The sequence below is a fragment of the Nothobranchius furzeri genome, chromosome 16, assembly GCF_043380555.1.
Source record: "Nothobranchius furzeri strain GRZ-AD chromosome 16, NfurGRZ-RIMD1, whole genome shotgun sequence".
Classification (NCBI taxonomy): Eukaryota; Metazoa; Chordata; class Actinopteri; order Cyprinodontiformes; family Nothobranchiidae; genus Nothobranchius; species Nothobranchius furzeri.
The window spans coordinates 28,603,177-28,623,386 of NC_091756.1; the positions used below are offsets into that span (position 1 = coordinate 28,603,177).

Sequence of the window (20,210 nt, forward strand, 5' to 3'; positions counted from 1 at the left end):
GGGTTCCAGGACTCTAGAAGGCACTATATCAAATACAGGCCATTTACCATTTATATTTCAGGGGCTCACTGGCCCCCCTCATACCCTGGACCCATTTGCTCCCCCCTATCGCCGGCCCTGCCTTTATGTAATTCGAATATGCTTGACATCAATATCAAACTAAACAAGAAAAGTTTCAGGTTAGAGTTTGCTGAGGAGAAATAATAAATTATGTTGATGAAGTTGAATGTATTTTCATGTACCAGAATATTTTTTGCTGAATTTTTTAAATATTTATTTAAACTACACTCCAAGAAAACTATGCTATTAAACTCTGAGCACATCCAACCAGAAGGAGACCTAAAGGAAGACCCAGGAGAGACAGCTGGCCAGGGAACACCATAGGATTCCCCCGGAGGAGCTGGCCCAAGTAGCTGGGGAGAGGGAAGTCTGGGCCTCCCTGCTTAGGCTGCTGCCCCTGCGACCCGACCCCGGATAAGCGGAAAAGAATGGATAGATGGATGGATGGATGGAGTATTAAACATTTTAAAGGATGGAGCTATTGTCTCTAAAATTATTGTTTCCAAAAAACATTAAAACATTCTGAAATCCAGGCTTATCTGGAGCCCATTAAGATTGTTTTTGGAGCTGTCCATACAGGTCTGATTGATCAGAGAGATCAAAGTTTGTCCCCAGGCAGCTACCAAGGATCCCCACAAACACAGCAGTCCTCAGGCGTGTGAACAACCTGACTGTGTGTTCCCAGATATTAGTTTTGGACCTATTTCTGTCTCAAAAGATTAAAAACCTACAAGCAATTAAAGTCATTAAAACAATCTGACACACTAAAAGAATTGATCCACCGCTGAGTAAGACACAAAATCTGAATATTTATACAATTTCCAGCAAGAAATCATTTGGAGTGACTGAATGAAGCAAGATTTAACTCTGAGAGCAGGTCTTTGCTGCCCTCCTGCCCAACATGACTGTCAGCACAGGCAGCCCAGGCTGACATCTTCCTGCCTTGTTAATCTGACACAATCTTCATCTCTTCCAATTTCTTAACCGTTTCCTTCTCAGTTTGACACTTCATCAGACATTCCTCACACAGATCGCTCCCTTTGACCAGGTGAAAAGTCCGTGGGGTCTCCACTGACTTCCGTCTGAATGCCCTCCTGGTCAGAAAGGGGTTCCGGTCCAAGCCGATCCTCACTTTGTCGCTTAGCTTGCCGAGGCAGTTGGGCACGACGATGAATTGGTTGTCGGAGAGGTTGAGAAAGCTGAGCTTCTTCAGGTTGCCAATAGAGGGGGGGAGAGTTTGCAGCTGGTTGAGTCCCAGGTTCAGGGTGTGGAGGTTTTTCAGCAGGCCCAGCTCTTTAGGGACCCTCATCAGGTGGTTGTTACTCAAGTTTAAAGTCTCCAGGGCCTGAAGGTCACCAATGGTGATGGGAAGCTCCTCTAACTAAAGAAGAAAACATATTTGTCAGGAACAGAAATAGTTGAGTGTTTTTTTTCTAAAGTTTAATTTCTATAAAAGGCCTACAGTATACTTACATAATTGCTGTGGAGATCTAACACTTTGATGCTCATGAAACCTCCAATAAAATCTGGAATTGTTTTTAACAGGTTCCTGCTCAGGTTCACTTCATGCAGGCTGCCCAGTTTCTGAAGGGACTGTGGCACCATATTGATCTCTTTGAAGCTGAGGTTCAGGCGACATTCGCCATCTGGCATGAACTCTATGCATCTCTGAACCTCTTTCCAAGTCAGAGTCTTTCTTTTAGTCTTGCTGACTTTCTTTCCTTTGTCCATTTTACTCTAGAAAACACAAAACCAAGGAGGAAGCGAACAGATTTCAGAACACAGTCTGGGCTGTAACTGAGGATAGAGTCGAGTTAGCCCTAGCTTGGACAAATGATAACTATTTGGTGCTGTTTAGATATTTTTCACGGAGCAATGATTGACCACTCTGAATTGCATAACATGACATTTTCTTCAACCCCGTCAAGATCATCTACATTAACGACAGAAAGGAAAAAGACAGGAAAACGTTTGAGTCAGAAAGAGAAAGTCACTTTTGCGTTATTGAGAATACTATCAATCATGGCCTCACCAACCTGAGCACAGGAAGGGGAGAGCAGACACGCCTTGGCTAGGAAAAGCGACCTATTAGCGTGTGGCGAAACAAGTTTCACATCATGATGTGATATTTGTGAAAGAAAACATGTTTTATATTGTTCTGAGTTTTCTTAACAAAGGCAGTGGAAGAGTCACTTTTCTTTTAGCCAATCAGGTACAAGATGTTTGCACATCAACTTCCTTCTATCGCTGAAACAGGAGTGTGAGAGCTTTTTTCTACAGAAAACGGCTCACAGGGCATTCATTAATAGTGACCACAGCAAAGTGTTTGACATAACAAGTAAATGAATCCATTAAGTGCCAATCAGAGCAGGCTTTCAAAAGAATTCAAACTTTTTTTTACCATGAGCTGTGTGTATCCCTTTCAGATCTGATTAAAAGAAATAAAATTTAAAAAAAAAGATGAAGAATAGGAAATTCTGTATTTTCTCCACAATACAGCCACGCCAGACCTGCATTTGTTTTCATGTGTTTCCAGGCAACGGTTGTCTGGCCTGAGAGACATTGTCCAAAGCAGCCAGAGAAATAATGGAGGGATTTGATTATTCTGTTTATGTGGTTTTTATATTGATTCACTTAAAAAAATTTAAATAAAAACTCCAACTAAAATTGATATTTCTTCTGCCCAGATTGAAGGAGCCTATACGATTTTGTCTTTAAATGACAGTTCAGATAGGTTGTGTCTAAGAAAGGTTTCTTAACAGAAATAAATGCAGTTTTAAGGAACTGTTAATCAAATGGTAAATTAATGGAGTTTATTTGCAATATATATATATATGTGTGTGTGTGTGTGTGTGTGTGTGTGTGTGTGTGTGTGTGTGTGTGTGTGTGTGTGTGTGTGTGTGTGTGTGTGTGTGTGTGTGTGTGTGTGTGTGTATGTATTAATGGCCCTCTTTTGGTAATTCTTTCTCAAACACAAAAATACAGCTTGCTTGCAATGATTTAAAGGGACATTATGGAAGTTTGACAGCCAAAATATGTATAGAAATAATACATTCTCCTGCAATGCTCTGGTCCTGTAGAATAAGCCTGTCACGCGTGCCGTTGAATGAAGCCGAGGTGAGGCGAGGATCCAGACTGGGGAGGAAACAGGCAGACAGGTAGGATTTCTTACACTGACTTTATTCTGACCCCGGCTTTCCACGGGAGCCGTCAGCAGCACGTTACTGCAGCAGCACGTCATAGCTGCTGATAGGAACCGCTGTGGTCAACAGAACCTTTTCCACTGGAGCCGTCAGCAAGCGCGAGTCGGCCGCGTCTCAGGAGCAGCATGTCGCGGCCTTTACGCGCCGGTTCTATTTTCTACGCGCGACGCCTCTGAAACGGGTCAAGTTCGACATTTTTGGGGAAGGAAAGACAGGAAATCTGACGCGGAAATTGAGAGAAGCTCCCGAGATTTTCAGAATAAAGAACGTACTGCCTTTCGGTTGCTTTACTTTAAAAAAAGTTACTAACTGTGCGGCCCGTGAGAAGTTATCACCTAGCTAGCGGTCTCCTTTGTTTTTCAGGTCCGTATTGGCGATTATAAAACGGACAGAACATAAAACACAAACCATGTTGTAGTTTTCTCCTGCTTGTTGTTGTGTTTACTGACGAAATCACTCGTGTGACTTCGTGCTCTGTCGGTGACAGCTGCTCCCCTGCTGCTTCGCGTCTCGTGGGAAGGGCCAAGCAGCAGCTTACGCGAGCAAGACGTGCTGCTGCAATAACGTGCTGCTGACGGCTCCCGTGGAAACCCGGGGTGAGACACGCTGGACAATGAAACAATGGACCGACACAAGACACAGGACAGAAGGGGCTTAAATACACGAGGGCAGGGAGCTAAGGTGATTGGGAAACGAGAGGCAGGTGGGAGCAATTAACGAGACACAAGGCAGAACCAACACGGGGAGACAGGACAGTGTGTGACAGAGCCCTGGCATTTTTACTGTGATTGCCTGTTTTTCTGTAAAAAAACTCAGAAAAAGAGAGCTGCTCAGGTCGAGCAGGCTGCTTCATGCGCGTTCACGCTCAGGCATAGCCCGTAGCATTTGCTATCCGTAGCTTTAGCAGCAGAGAGTGAGGCAGTGCCAACTCAGCGACTTTGTCGCTGTTCCTAACGCCTAGTGATGAACCTAGCCACATTTCTGAGGACCCTTAGCTACTTTCTGTAGAACTTTCTTCTAGATATTTCCTGCAAATTAGCAACAAAATAGCCATTTTCACATTGTTATACATTGTTTCAGGTATCATCAAGGATATAAAAGTTACAGATAATGTGAATGTTACTAGTGTGGCTCACCTTGTAAGATGTCTGACTCCCATGCAGAAGACCTGGGTTCAATTCAGGATGTGAACATAGTTTGTTTAGAGTTTCTTTTTTACATTAATGATATATTTTTTTTACAGTAAGATGCCCAAATTTTATTTGAGACTCGCCGAACGGCATTGAATTCACAGATAAAAAAGATGTGGGTTCAACTTTCATTTTGGAACAATTTTTCAAGCAAGGGAAGGGAATGATCTGAGCATGCAGGAGGACTGACCCATCATAAACTTTTGTCAGCTGTGCTGAAGAGAAAGGTACAGAACCAAATTATTTAATTAATTAGCTGCGCGTTCTCCTGTCCTCTGTCCTCCGGGCCACACACACACACACGGGACTGTCTCAGCTGTTATTTTCGTTAAGGGGTGTGCACACACAGCAAGTGCGCCTGGTGCACGAGCCAACTATTGAAGCTGCCGTTACACTTTTGGCCTGAGGGGGCAATCGCGAGCATAAAAATTCAAAAGTCCGTAAAGTCCCTTTAAGTATCTACTGTCCCCTTTCGTCAGGGAACATACACACAGTCACTTTAAATCTCTTAGTAACCACTGATTTCACTTGGATTGAGTTTTTTTAATAATTGGAGGAAAATTAGAGGTAATTATGTTTTTTTATCTTAACACATGATCAGGCCTAAATAGGAAACTTCAGCACCTAGCTACAGAACTACAAATATTTCATATCATATGTCCTCTGGTGGCCACAGGGCGAGACAAAGCCTGCGCGACCTTTCTGCGCGGAGTTGCGTGTTCTCCCCATGCATGCGTGGGTTTCCTCTGGGTACTCCGGTTTCCCCCACAGGTCACAACATGCCCTATAGGTTATACATTGTAAGTCGCTTTGGATAAAAGCGTCTGCCAAATAAATAAACATAAACATAAACTTAACAAAGTCCATGGTAGACTTAGAGGCATTTTCCTCCTTATGATCAGCATAAGTTAGCAATTTCTAATAAAGCATGTCAGATACAAAATTATTGGTTTTTGTTTCTAGAACAATAAATAGCCAAATTCATCTAACACCCCCCTTACACACACACACACAATCAATCAATCAATCAACCAAAGCTTTATTTATAAAGCACACTGTCGGGAAGCCCAAGGCGCTGAACACGGTACATGAGAAATGTGAACAATGTTGAATAAATTGATAATAAAAACAATTCAAATTGTGCAGAAAAGGTAAAACATTAAAGTAGAAGACAAATGGGTAAAACAAGGGATAAAGAGACCAATGAAAGCAGGGAAACAAAATCAGCATAAAAGAGGGCCCAACTCAAACATGTTCAGGAAACTCCAAGCGGAGGAGGTGGGTTTTACGTGACACACGCACACGCACACACACACACACACACACACACACACACATTCAAACAGACACTGACACTATCAACAGTTTTGTTTTAAACTGGAGAAACTTTATTTATGTTTTGATTCAACAATAAATGTGTGTATACAGGTCCTTCTCAAGAAATTAACATATTGTGATGAAGTTCATTATTGTCTGTAATGTACTGATAAACATTAGACTTTCATATATATTAGATTCATTACACACAACTGAAATAGTTCAAGCCTTTTATTGTTTCTGATATTGATGATTTTGGCATACAGCTCATGAAAACCCATTTTTTTGTTAAGCACTTTGACTTACATTCATTGTATGATTAAGTGCTATATAAATAAAGTTTGATTTGATTTGATTTGATTTAAGGTTAACTACCATAAATCCCCTAATATTGGCCTGTATTCCATTACTGGCCGGGTCTCCTACATTAGCCGGTCTCGCTGTCAGCGGGGTAAATAAAGGACGGTCTCTAATTGTGGCTGGCTTTTTGGAACAAACCCAGACGCAGCTTTGATAACTTTAATATTGTGCCCGTCTGGTGACATTGAGAAAAAAAACTTGTGGCCACAAGATACACGCAGAGTGCGCGTTTCGATGCTGCGTCAGTGAGGTGAAATCACTGCAGCACGCGATGAGCGGAGCGCGTCAGGAACGATTAAAAGACAGAGTACAAGAGGATTTAAACAGATATGAACGATCATGTGTTAATAATAATGTTGTGTTGCACCACCTTGAGAATGCATTGTGCGTTGACGCAGCAGGCGCACCAACGATCAGCACTCTGCGTCTTCTCCGCTCAACAGAGTCCCGCTACGCTGAGAGTCCATAAATATTGTAATGTAGGCAGAAACTGGATCTGTCCCTGAAAGATATCTCCCCCATAGCTCGATACCTGCTCCTGAATGAAAAGCCGGACATTTTGATCAATGTAGGACCCCCCCCCCCCCCCCCCCTCACTAATTGGTTTTGAGTTTTCCCTCTGCAGGTGGGCGTGTCTGGAAGTGGGGAAGCTGCAGGTCATCTGCTCATCAGCCGGCCAGGGATACTTAAGCACCTGAGAAATGCCTTCACTTCGCTGGATGATTAACTTGATTTTGGTATCACCAAACAGCCAATTCAGAGAACTAGCTTTTGAGCTTTTCTGCTCTTTTGAGTATTTTGATACAAGCTATAGATTTTGTATGTTTGACCTCCTGTTCACCCTCTCTGCAGACATCGCTCCACTTCTACCTCAGACAGACAGCAACCTGGAACTCCTCGTCACCCCACTCGTCTCTCGGTACGTCCCTGGTCTCCCCACACCCAACAGCCCACCTAAACCCGCCCGGATCTACACCAACCTCCATGCTCAGCTCCCTCCACCTAAAACGCTCAGGAACCCTGCCGCAAGTAAGCTCCTAGACCTCAGACCAGACCCACTTCCCTCTCGAGTCATCTACATTTCAAGACCATAAGTCCTCTCTGACCAAATATCTATCAGTCATCTTGTACCGGACCTAACACCCTCTGTCTCCAGATCCCCCCCCCCCCCCCCCCCCCCCACCGGAATCCTGTCCGAAGAACTCAGCTTGACTTTCTCGCTGCTCTTTTAGTTTCCCTTTTAATAAATTATTGTTTTTGAAAATCTCACCCTGGTTTGTGGACTGATTCCTTATGTCGTGGATTAGACTATTGTCACACATGACACTATGAAGCAGTTGTAGTCCTTCACAGCAGGTGGTACTGGTACCTCTACTGCTGTGTGTTTTCCCCCGACCTTGGAAGACCTTTTTACTGTGTCCCCTGAGAAGGCAGTGTACAGAGTGGAGCACACACTCACCTCACTGGTGTCCATCCATTTTAGAAAAATGAGAGCTCCCTCTCTGATCCACCTGATTGATCCTCGTGGAGATTTCTTTGTTAGTGCATTCATTATAGTTATTGGGATGCCAATTCTTGTGTCCCGAAATGTCCCACAGGCTCCAAACCCCATGTCATAAAGGTGGCGGACCAGAGCTGGGCTGGTGTAAAAATTATCACAATAAATATGATATTCAGATCCCAGGTAGGGTTTGTTGATGAGTGACATCACAGCATCAAATGACAGCCCTTTCCCACTATTCAGAGAGGACCTCCCTGTGTAGATGCTGAAGTCAACAGTGTAGCCTGTGCTGTCAGAACAAAAAGTTTTATACCCCATTTTGCTGGCTTTTGATGTACTGCTTCATGGCAATCCTGGCTTTGGTGGCAACCATACACTCATCCACACAGAGGCTTTGCTGGGGGTGGTACACAGATTTGTAGGCTACACGTAAACTGTCAAACGGGGGGGGGGGGGGGGGGGGGTATTCTGTGCAGACAGTGATAGTCATCTGAGCCTTTTTTGCTGTCATTGAGGGTATCTTCCACAGGGTTACTCATATGAATGTTCCAAGTAATGGTGAGGAACCAGTCTCAGACTGGACATGATCTTGGGAGATAAGGCACATGAAATTTGAACTGGCACGCCAAACATTTCTGACCTTTGGCAGCTTCTAAATCTCCATGTACAGTGTTATCCCGATGTGCTGATGCATCTCAGGCTCCGTCACCTGAGTCCATTTGAATTTTTTGCCTGCAGCAATATTTTTTTCTGCATTTTTATTAGAGTTTTGATATCAGCTCTGTTAACAAACATCTTGAACAGCTCAGATGGAGATGGATTGTTCATATGTTCTGTAACAGGTGGCTGTATACCTGGCCTTTTTTTTTGGGAGGAAATATGGTGGAGGATGTGAGAAGTTGTCAGGGTCATTTTCACTTTTCCAGGCAGCTTCATGAAAAGAGACAGTCTCTGAGTTGGAGCACTTGCCTCTCCTTGATGGAGGTCCTCTCCCTCTCTCTGGTGCCCAGGAAGCCTCAGTGATGCAGGAGAGTTTCCTCCTCAACTTCATCACCACTGCACACAGAAAAAGAAATGTTCAGCAGGAGTCTCTTATAATGTTGAGTATTTGTTGCTAATTTTTCAGTAGTGTATAGTTTTCCTTTTCTCTCACTAATAATAATAATAATAATAATAATAATAATAATAATAAAGAATATTTCATGAATTTATACATACGGGTCGTATGACGGATCAACTCCTTGGATAAAGTCAGCTTCATCCCCACTGTCGGCAGAATCTGGGGCGGATGAGGAAACAGAAACTTCATCCTCATCCGGCGCTGTGATGGCGTCAACCGCTTCGAGGAGGGTGTACCGTTTGGCGGGCCCTGTGATTCATCAAAAGGTTTGTAGTGGTGTGTGAGTGTGTCGGGTGTTTGTAGTGGGCGTGTGATGTGTGGAAGACGCGGTCACGTGATGCAAGTCCGTTCCATTTAACCGTTTTCTTTTACCAAGGAAGGACAGTTTCCTCGTAAGCAAGGTGCCTGGCCTCACAAGACATCGCCTCGCAAGGGCAGGTGCCTTGACATTAAGAAACACCCTGGGACTACAAATAACGATACAGCGTCTGTGTCTGAATGAAAACGTTTTTGTAATTTGGTTGGTTTTTGCTAACTCATTAGCGGAAATATGCTGCACTCTGGAACATGTTCAGTGTGTGAGAGTAAGTGTAACTCCTCCGGTTTAATGTGCAAAAAAATTTTGTTCTATCTTATATAGTTTCAGTTTTACAAGCATTTGAACACAGATATGCAAATGTAAACATTGGCTACCACCGGTCTTAAAGGGTTAAAATGTGTTATAGAAATAGGCGTGGTATGGTATAGTATATTGTTTTTATAAGTAGTTCATAATTGTTAAAACACAGATAGTAGTTCATGGTAGTTAAAACATATACAATTTAGTTTCCTATCACTACATGGCAACCCACAGAAACTGAAACTGCAGTAACCAAATTTGACCACGGGATGTCACTGTTACTCAATTCTTACATAATATACCTTCACATAGATGTTTGATTACAGCAACCTTAAAATCCTAAGGATAGACTGGTTATATCTAAAATGAGGGCAGTAACCAAAGGAAATGCATCTTTGAGTAATTTGGTTGGAAATGGGTCTAACATACAAGTTGAAGGTTTAGATGAAAATAATATTTTTGAAAACTCTCAAAGGTAAACTGAATCTAAACAGTTCAAACACAGATGAGGTTCTACAGTTACCTTTGATGCTGCCTCACTTACTGGGGAAAAAGACATCTTGGCATTTGCTTGATGAGCTTCAATTAGTACTTCAAGACTGTTGGTAAACCATTTCAGGTGACTACCTCTTGAAGCTCATGGACAGAATGCCATGAGTGTGCAAAGCAGTGATCAGAGCAAAGGGTGGCTTTTTTGAAGAAAATATAAAACATGTTTTCAGTCACCTTTGTTGGTTAAGTACATAACTCTGCATGTGTTCATTCACAGTTTTGATGCCCTCGGTGAGAATCTCCCAAGGTAAATGGTCATGAAAATAAAGACAACTCGTTGAATGAGAAGGTGTGTCCAAACTGCAGCCAGCTTAGCATGATCTTTCAGAGAAAACCTCCCAGAATTATCCCTCTGCTTCATCTAGTCACAGTTCTGGCTCCACGTTTTTGTTCATTTTCACCATTAACATTTACTTTGCTGTTAGAGGTGGGCGTAACAAGCCTCAATAAGTTTTTGTGCTTCTTTTTTTCCTCAAATTTGAGTAAAAGGACAAGAAACACTGCAACACCGAATTTCTGTCTTGTTTGTCATTCCGTCACAGAAAAGTCAACTGGAACGTGATGCAAGTTACATGCTCAGATCCTATTAAAAAAAGGTCACAACAAAATGCAAATACAGAAATACATTAGAATGGTTTTGAAAGCAAAATATTTACTTCAAGCAAGTAGTGTGCAATGTTAAGATAATTACAACTGAAAACATAAAACTCTCTCTGTATAGTAAAGTCCAAATTTGACTTAAAATATGCCACATGGTAAGAAAAATCGCTTAAACTTTATTGCTTGAAATGGAATGAAAAGGAAAACGTGTAAAACCTCACTCTAATCTGCACAAAGATTAACACACACACACACTAACAGCGTATTTCTTCTATCATTTCAAAACTATTTCATTACCAACCATTGCACTGTTCACTGAGGACATATTTCTCATATGTTTTATTACCCCACAGAGGGAAAATTCAGGTGTACAAGCAGCAAGTTAAGCCTGGGGCACACCCAAGCCCCCACAATGCGGGTGAAAAATTGAAGCAAACCTGGAAGTACCAAAAATTGCAGTTCCACCCTCATCCGCTGGGGGCTGGTGTCAGAAGCAAGCAAATTGACTCCCATGTTAAAAATATCAATTTCACAGCAGAAATGAACATGTTTACAGCCTGGTTCCAAAACATGTTTTTTGTTTAAATTATCTAGTTTACACTCATGACAACTCTGAGGGGGGTGCATTTTTTTCTCACTCTTCTAAGTGTATTAAAAGCCTAAAATTCTGAATAATTAATGAGTATCTGACCCACGTGACCGCAGAGCTGGCTCCGGGGAAAGGCCTCAGTCTGAGCCTCGGCCTCTCCTGAAAACTGTTCGGTCATTTTCAGTCTCTCAACTTAGACCATTAGTTCTAGCGTTTGTGTATTCTTTTTTGGATATTATTTGTGCAATTGTTGGACAAAATGACTTGATGTGGCATTAATTGCACTAATGGAGCATCCAAGGAGTCTCCATTTCATTTTTTTCAGTAAGTAAAATTATATTTATGTATTTTAGGTCACTGTCGAGCTGAGCTTAGATTTTAACATGTACTGTTTAACCATGAAATTTAAATGTAATAGGGTAAAACCCAGTGCATTTAACATAATGCTGCACTTTAGAAAATGGGTTGAAATATAACATGTTGGTGGAGCTGGGTTCCGACTATCGGCTTGTGGAGCTCTCGGGAGACCGCTGTTTTCCACCCGGTTCTCCCCTCCCCGCAGCTTGGCGCATCTCTGTCTGATTGTGGCTTCTGTCTGCTGCGCGGTCTGCCGGCTTGTGGAGCTCTGGAAGGAAACCTTTCCATCCGGTTCTCCCCAGCGGCAGCTCTGCGCATCTCAGATCACAGCGGCTTCTGTCTGCTTTGCGGCTGCCGGCTTGTGGAGCTCTCGGGAGACCTCTGTGTTCCACCCGGTTTTACCCAGCGGTCAGCCCGGCGTATCTCTGACTCAGAAGCTCTGGTGTAGTTAACTCCGGTTGTAGCTAGGTTGCTACCTCCGTTAGCTTAGCTCCCACCTCCGCGTTAGCTTTGGGTTAGCTTCAGGTCAGCTTGTAGCTAGTTCGACCGGGTGTCGTCAGTTGATCCCAGCCTTACAGCCCCACCCTCAGCTCCACTTCTCTTCCCTTTTGTGGAATTCTCTGGGCTTGACGGAACCTGTGACACGGTCAAATTGGCGGTGGTGGCCACCTCCCATTTTTCTTCAAAAACGTGTTATTGGAACCTATGGACACCCATTGTCCAATATTTATATGTCGATGGGCACACCAGAGGCGGGTACAATGTGCCTGTGGCTTAAACGTAAGCATGTATATTCACACAATAGTTAAAGGTACAGAAAAAAATATAAAATATTATAGCACACAGCTCTGATGTCCATCCCGTGATAGGCTGAACTGTGAAAATGGTAAATTACAGAACTTTTTTTGTTTTTTCCTTGCTCTATCACACCAAATTTTATTTAGTAGGTGATTGACTGACTTCTGCATAGACTGATGAACTACTGAACCATTGAATCAAGTCTGTTGGAACAGGGAAACCATTAAAACATACTGGACAGTTGCCATCCAGGTCCTGATCTAGGGGAAAGGACTGCCACCAGAGGTACAAGAATGACATCGAAGATGTGAAAATTATAATGGTACCAATAGGAACCCTTGTGGTTTTATCAGTGTTTAGTTTTCTGCGTGGACTCTAGTGTGTGTGTTTAAACTTAACTTATGCCTGAATCTTTCTCCACAAACATCACACACAAAAGGCTTCTGTCCTGTGTGAACTCTCATGTGAGTGTTTAAATTTGTCTTTTGGCTAAATCCTTTTCTACAAACATCACACACAAAAGGTTTCTGTCCTGTGTGGACACGTGTGTGTCTGTTTAATTGTTCCATAATGATGAATTTTTGTCCACAGAGCTTGCAAGTAAAAGGTTTCTGTCCCTTGTGGATTTTCATGTGTCTGTTTAAACTGTTCTTTTGGCTAAAGCTGTGCCCACAGAGCTCACAAGCAAAAGGTTTTTTTCCTGTGTGGACTGTAATGTGAGCTTCTAAACTTGTCTTTTGGGTGAATCTTTTTCCACAAACTTCACACATAAAAGGTTTCTGTCCTGTGTGGACTCTCATGTGCCTGTGAAGATTTGTCTTTAGGTTACATCTTTTTCCACAAATTTCACACATAAAAGGTTTCTGTCCTGTGTGGACTTTTCTGTGACCTTTTAAATGTGCCTTTCGGCTAAACGTTTGTCCACAAACATCACAAGCAAAAGGTCTCTGTCCTGTGTGGACTGTCATGTGCCTGTTTAAATGGGACTTATTGCTAAACGAAAACCCACAATTAACACAATTAAACAATTTTAGTTTTTTCTGGATTTTCCTGTATGATTCTACATTTTGATTCACTTCAACACTTTCATGTTCCCAACAACTTGATGACCTTGTTCCTGAAAGACTTGTCACTTTAACATGTTTGTGAAGAGGCCACTTGTGGATATGTTTACCACACTCAGAGCAGCTAAGAGACTTATCCACAGCCTTACCACCTGACTCAGAAGACATACTCTCATTATATTCTAGGTCACTGTCTTCAGTTTCTGTCTCAGAGTCTGACAAGGGTTTCAGGTGACAGTTGCAACTGTTCCTGTCCTGGTCATCTTCATTCCCACTGATTTCAGTCTGTGAAGATTTGGAATATTCTTCGTAAGGATTTAGATCTGGATTCCTTGTACTTTCTGCTCCTCTGTAGTCCTCTCCGGCACTTTCTGCTTTCATCCAGGCAGATGGGCTGCTTGTTGGAAGATCTCTGTTTGTAGTTTGTTGCTGATCGAACTGCGACAACACCTTATTCTCATCTTCCTTACAAGAAACAGCATTAAATGAAATCTTGGTGGCATAAGTGTCCTTCTCATTAAGTAGTTCCTCCTCTTCCCTCTTTATGTTGAGGATCTCCAGGTCCATCTGGCTCACACCAGGCCTGAGTTCTTCAGAAGCTGCTCCTTTGATCAACACCATCTGCTGAACATTCACAGGGAACACTGAAACACAAAACCATTACAAAGTTAACCTTATAGTTACACCAACCAGAATGTTCTTTACCTTACCTTACCAAAACAACAAACATCATTAACAACTACAAACGATAACACATTTTCAGGATTAAAGGCTTGTGAGATTTATGTTTGTTGTTGTGCCCAGAGACCATAAAGATGATCACTTCTCTCTATGTTTACTTGTGTAGGAAAATTCTGAGTTGTTTTACACCTTAGATTTATTTATTTCTGTGTGTGTGTGTGTTACACATAGGGCTGGGTGACACAGACCAAAACTTATATCTCGATATCTTTTCACTTAATTCCCATTTACGATATAAATCTTGATATTTTTCATTCTGAAAAATAATTACAAGTTTTCTAAAGGAATTGTAAACATAAAATGTATCATCCAACAAAATAAATAAATAAAACTCATAAAAATGTATTGATTCAGCTGTTATCAAACAATGACCCTTTTTTATGTTTTCTAATGTAAACTGAACCTTGAGTCTGTTACCTATCTATTAGGGCTGGGAGATACGGCCTAAAATCAATATCACGATATATTGAGGATTTCACCTGGATAACAATAAGTGGACGATAACTACAGGTATGCGCAGAAACAAAAGTTGTCCACTAGATGAGGCTGTCACGTGTTTTACGTTGAGTTACACTGGCCTTGTTTGAGTTGAGCAGCGTCTCGCCTGGAAAATGGACAAGAGCAGACGGACGCAGCAGGGGGAGTGGCTGAAAGTCGGCGTTTAAGTCGGACAGATTTCCCTACATGTGTAGCTCTCGGGTGACGATGGATGAAGAGATCACGTTAGCGTTCATACTCATTTAATTTTTTTATTTTAATTCTGGTGCCTGTTAGCAACCGAAACACATCCTCGCGTGCTTGTGGATAATATAATGCATATGGAGACATGACTGTAATAATAAGTAAAGGTTATCAGCTGTAGGTTTAGTGTGCTCATAGGAAACGTGACAAAATAACACATATCACATTTCTCTTTATGGCCTATATAGTTATCATCAATGTCACATGATTTACAGAATACATGTGACCAACTAACATTTCGCATTCTACCACCGGATGTTTGGGTCAGAATGTGAACCAATCAGGTCTTAGATCAGGTGAGAGCCAAGTGTTTGCCGTCATGCCCTAGGCTTTGCAGCCGGTGGAGAGCAACTGCAGCGCCTTGCTCCAAAATCCGCAGCCGCCTTGATCTCATGAGGTTATCGTTGCCTACGCATGCATGACGTCAGAGGAGGTCGGCATCAAGTCGGACACTAATCTAACCGGCAAGCACTGTGCGCCGATCACCGGTGATCTAATCTGTGCAGAACTGGCTCATCTCGAACAAGCCCATTTTTACGTGACTACAGGTGGTACAGCTTCTTAAAGGGACATGAATATTGCCAACCTACATACAACTTTTCATTTTTTATTATCAAATTTATTGACATGGGAAAAATTATCACAATAAGAGTCAGAAATGTCGATGAAGATATATTTTCAATTTATTGCCTAGCCCTACTATCTATCTATCTATCTATCTATCTATCTATCTATCTATGATAAATTCATGACGTCATTACATCCACTACGAGAGGATTAAACTCACATGGGTCATTCAGTGCTGCGTTATTAAAGTTATGAAGGTAAACATTACTGTAATCTCACAATATTCACTCTTTCAGTGAGTATACATTTCTATGGTATTCTGGCTGCTGCATCTCTCCACATCGGTTTCCTGATTACACAGGGAAAGAAGTTTGACCCGTCTCTCCACACAAACAGGATATAAAAATTTACAAGTGCAGCCACTGTGAAAAAGCTCGCTGGAACACAAACCAACGTCCCCAAGTAAAAGCCACAAAGCCAAATGCAAAGTTTAGGGCAGAACATTGACCCAGAGGCTTCCTGATCAAGTAGATGTGTGAGAATAGATGTAATGACCATTTAGACATACGTAAACTAAGTACATTTTCTTTATATAGCAATCGTCACACAAATAGAATCACAAAGTGCTTCACAGAGATCAACAAAACAAATCATAAAGTCATAAAATCATAATGATCTTAGAAACAAAACAGCAAAACAGAGGTCGGGTTGCAGGGGCAGCAGCCTAACCAGGGAGGCTCAGACTTTCCTCTCCCCAGCCACTTGGGCTAGTTCCTCCAGGTGAATCCCAAGGTCGTTCCCAGGCCAGCCGAGAGACATAATCCCTCCAGCGTGTCCTGGGTCTTCCTTTAGGTCTCCTCCTGGTTGGACGTGCCCAGAAAACCTCGCCATGTAGGTGTTCAGGAGGCATCCTAAATAGATGCCCGAGCCACCTCAGCTGGCTTCTCTCCATGTGGAGAAGCAGCGGGTCTACTCTGAGAGTTTCAGTACACACAATTCTGAGATCAGACATACATACATACATACATACATAGACACATGACAAGAATTGGTGACTGTGGTCATTCACAACCCGAGTCGCGCTACCGTAATAGATCAAGAGGGTTTATATGAGGATAGAGTCAGGGGGAGGGGAAAAAGGCACTTCAGCGTTACCCTCCACAGAGAGGGCAGCTTTGCTATGCAAAAAATACCTCCAACAGAAATGCAACAGACTTCAGACATTACACAACATAAGTGTCCACTAGGTGGGGAGGTAGGATTGGGACTCTCCTCACTTCAGGGCGTGCAGCCACAGGAGCAACACTCATCACCTCCGTTTGGATAGGGGAGGGAGATAATGGGTTAGAGGGCACATTGACTCCTAGATACGGTTCCACGACCTTCACCGGTCACAGTCCAGCCCAGGCTGGGATAGAGAGAAAGAGTTTCCATAGCGACGGCAGCATTCCACATTTCTTCTGAGGGGGGAGTAATCACTTAGGCCTCACAGGCTTCAAGGGCACCAGATTCCGATAAGAATTGTTTTGGGGACAGACAAAGATAATTTCCTCTCTGCCTTAGTGTTCTGTTGGTCTTTAACCCCTCTAGATCCAATAATGGCGTAATTAATCTATCCCAATCCGTGCTGATCCGTCAACTCGCTCCTTGATGGTATCCACCTTCTGTGCCAGAGCCTGAATCTCAGCCAAAGTTCCAAGCTTACGACTCATCTCGACAATTATATGAGTTTGTGCGTTCACAGCACGATGCATTCCATCCCTGAGCTCCGGGATTGAGCCAATATTCCTCAAAAGCTCGTAAATTTTCCGGTAAGCCAGATAACCCCCCAGGCCAAAAAGCAGGAAACCTGACACCAACACCACGAATATCCAAACATCTTTGGAATGCTCTACAGACAGCTGAGAGAGGCATATTAGGTTCCACTGTTTCCAGGAGTCCATGATATGCCCAACTGGCTCTGTCCCAGAGGGGCATCCGGGAGCCCCTTCTCCCGTTCTCATTGTTGAAAAATTTTTGTCAATTGCGTTGAGAGACTAACTGACCAGATTCATTTTTAATAATTTAGTTTCCAGAAAAAATGCATAAAGCGCCGTGCACACAAAGACAGACAAAGAGCCTTGGGATGAGGAGGGAGGGAGAGAAGAAAAAAAAGCGTCTGTACTCTCCAAGAGCCGGAAGAAGACGCTCTTCTTCTTGTCGGCGCCAAAACAACCAAAACAAAGCGAAGACTCACCTCTTACATTAGGAAGAATCTGCGTGTTTCGAGCGTTATCCGTTCTTTCATAATCCGTTGTCAAATTGTGATCGGCAGACGCTTTTCCAGTTCGCGCCTCACTTTTTTTTTTTTTACAGGAAATGCCCAAAACAATCTCATGAATTTTCTGCTTCCTGATCATGTGACGTGTGATGTACGCGAATGAAGATCGGCTTCAGAGCTGAGATGTTTGTTCTCTTGGCACGGGGGCTCGTTCCGATGCCCAAACAGTTAAAAAAAAAAAAAAAAAAAAAGTTAATGGCGACTTTAGTCGTCAAAGGCAGTGAATGAGTTAAACGTTGAGAAAATCACTATAAATCTGGTCATGTGGTAAGTCGTACACTGGAATGGAGAGATTCTGTGATGTTTGGTTTGTGTGTGTGATTCTAGGCATAATGCAAGCAACTTCTAGATTCCATTTTTAACATGATATTAAAATGTTTATATATGATGTTCTTTGGTCTGAAGGGTTAATTTCCAGAATTCAGATTTTTACTGTAAGTTTCTTTTTCTGAATTCCATTAAATCAGGTTTATCACGAACAAGCAGCAGAAAGCATCTGTTATCCGTTTTAAACCTAAAATAAATGTTTAAATTAGAAACACATTTATCTGAATTCACAGCAGAGATAATGATGAAGGTTTCACATTATTAGCCCCTAAAAGGAACAAATCATTTTCCATCCTAGGTCTGGTTTATATATTTTATTGGTTGCATGTTTTATGCTAAGCTAGACACACAAGAAGCTAAATCGTTTATCAACCTGAAAACTATCACTAACTACGTCACACTTGATTTGAAAAATAAAAACATACAAACCCAATAGGTCCGCTGGGGTTTAAAACACCATCTCGGTTTAATCCCAGTTGCTCCTGCTCGGTGTTTGCGGCTAAATCTATTAGAGTAAACCTCCCAGATTTCTCCCTCTGCAGCATCCTCTCGCTGTTTAACCTGCTGACTCCACGTTTTTCTTCATTTTCACCATCATGCTGTTAGCGGTGGTCATAACAAGCTTCAACTGCTTTGTGTGCTTCTTTTTTCTAACTTTTAGTGAGAGAACACAAGAAACACTGAAACACGGAAGTTCCGTCTTCTTTTCCATTCCGTCACGGAACAAAAACTGACTGGAACCAGAGACACGTAGCTGAGTTTCACTCACGTGGTGGCAGTCGCGCGGCATATATATATCATATAAATATATCATCATATATAATATATATCTATGGTCGCGCGAAACTCAAATGAGGGACAGGAAGTGTTTTGCTCCGCATAAAAACAACCAAAACAACACAGCCACTGTTCTACAAAATAGTTTTTTTCTGTTTCTTTTATAAAAAATAAAAACAGAAAACGTAAAATGTGAACATATAATAAGTCTCATCACACAGTCTGACTTACTTCATTTATATCTGTTGGCCCTCAAGCATTAAGCAGAGTACATAGGATAAACATATATGTGCCTTTCCTGGGTATGAAGTACAATAAAACTGCCCTATTTTACTCAGCTGTTGGCAGCAGGTCTGTTTATCTTAATGAATACTGGTGAAAATAGGTCTAAATCAGCTTTGAATTAAATTTAGATTAAATGAGAAACAGATGTTCTAACTTGCAAACAGCCGTGACTTTTTAAAATGAAGACATAAAATTGTTCATAGTAATAAAAGAACCCCACAAGAGCCAACAGATATGTCTAACAGTGTGGAAAAATCCAATAAGATTTATTACAATTACACATTTGACGTTTTCCATGTTATTTTATAGAAGAAATTCAAACTGGTTTGTTGCAAAACAAGACAGAATGTTGTTTTGGCATTAAGTTTACATTTCCTTCAAAAAATCCTCATTTGCTGCTAAATGAAACAGCCAATCGTAGGAGAGTTCTTCCAACCAATCAGAGGTGAAAAAGGCGGGACCTTCCTTGGACGTCCTACGATTCTAATAAATGATGACGAGCCCCGTGGGACTGCTGCACGCACGCACACACACACACACACACACACACACACACACACACACACACACACACACACACACACACACACACACACACACACACACACACATTATATACCACGTTTGTATGGCTAAAATGTAATTTCTTAGTAGATATTCTATTTAGTAAGAGATGAACGTAACGTTCAGCTAAAAAGATATATATATATATGTGTGTGTATATATATATATATATATATATATATATATATATATATATATATATATATATATATATATATATATATATACAGTGTATAGTGCATCTATAATTAGCCTAATTCAACAGGTGAACTAGTAGTAGCACACTCTATATTAAAGAGAGTAAAATGTTATTATCAGGAGAAGGAGAATGTGAAGTGGTCAGCAGCAGTGTGCCAGTCACTGACTCCCAGCCCTCTTATTGTAAATGTTTTCACATTTGTGGGACTATGGTGCTGAATAAATACAGGCCATTTGCCATGTAGTAAAAGTGGATGCCTAATTAAAAACATACACATCTATTCAAATAAGAGCTGTTCCCACAAATCTTGTTACCTGTTGATATATTTGACAAAATTATAAAAATAACATCAAACTGAA

At 41.8% G+C, this 20,210-nt stretch overlaps 2 protein-coding genes and 1 long non-coding RNA gene across 3 annotated transcripts in view; 1 reads left to right on the top strand and 2 right to left on the bottom strand.

The window, feature by feature from the left end:
• The window catches only part of LOC107388203 (uncharacterized), a 31,712-nt gene extending 24,419 nt beyond the window's left edge, over positions 1–7,293 (top strand). The window contains exons 5-6 of the long non-coding RNA XR_001573287.3: positions 3,141–6,867; positions 6,983–7,293. This is a non-coding gene — a long non-coding RNA (uncharacterized lncRNA). The remainder of the gene's footprint in view (positions 1–3,140; positions 6,868–6,982) is intronic.
• lrrc18b (leucine rich repeat containing 18b) lies at positions 335–2,739 on the bottom strand. Its single transcript, XM_015963620.3, has 3 exons — positions 2,462–2,739; positions 1,534–1,797; positions 335–1,441 (listed from the first exon to the last, which is right to left on the bottom strand). Exons 1-3 carry the CDS (start codon positions 2,462–2,464, stop codon positions 1,007–1,009), a joined length of 702 nt encoding a protein of 233 aa, XP_015819106.1. The 5' UTR covers positions 2,465–2,739; the 3' UTR covers positions 335–1,006.
• Positions 7,294–10,554: 3,261 nt separating the features above from the next.
• LOC107388200 (zinc finger protein OZF) lies at positions 10,555–18,760 on the bottom strand. The gene is made up of 2 exons (XM_015963619.3): positions 18,456–18,760; positions 10,555–13,974 (listed from the first exon to the last, which is right to left on the bottom strand). The coding sequence occupies exon 2, from the start codon at positions 13,949–13,951 to the stop codon at positions 12,623–12,625; it is 1,329 nt and encodes a 442-aa protein (XP_015819105.1). The 5' UTR covers positions 13,952–13,974; positions 18,456–18,760; the 3' UTR covers positions 10,555–12,622.
• Between the last annotated feature and the right edge of the window lie 1,450 nt (positions 18,761–20,210).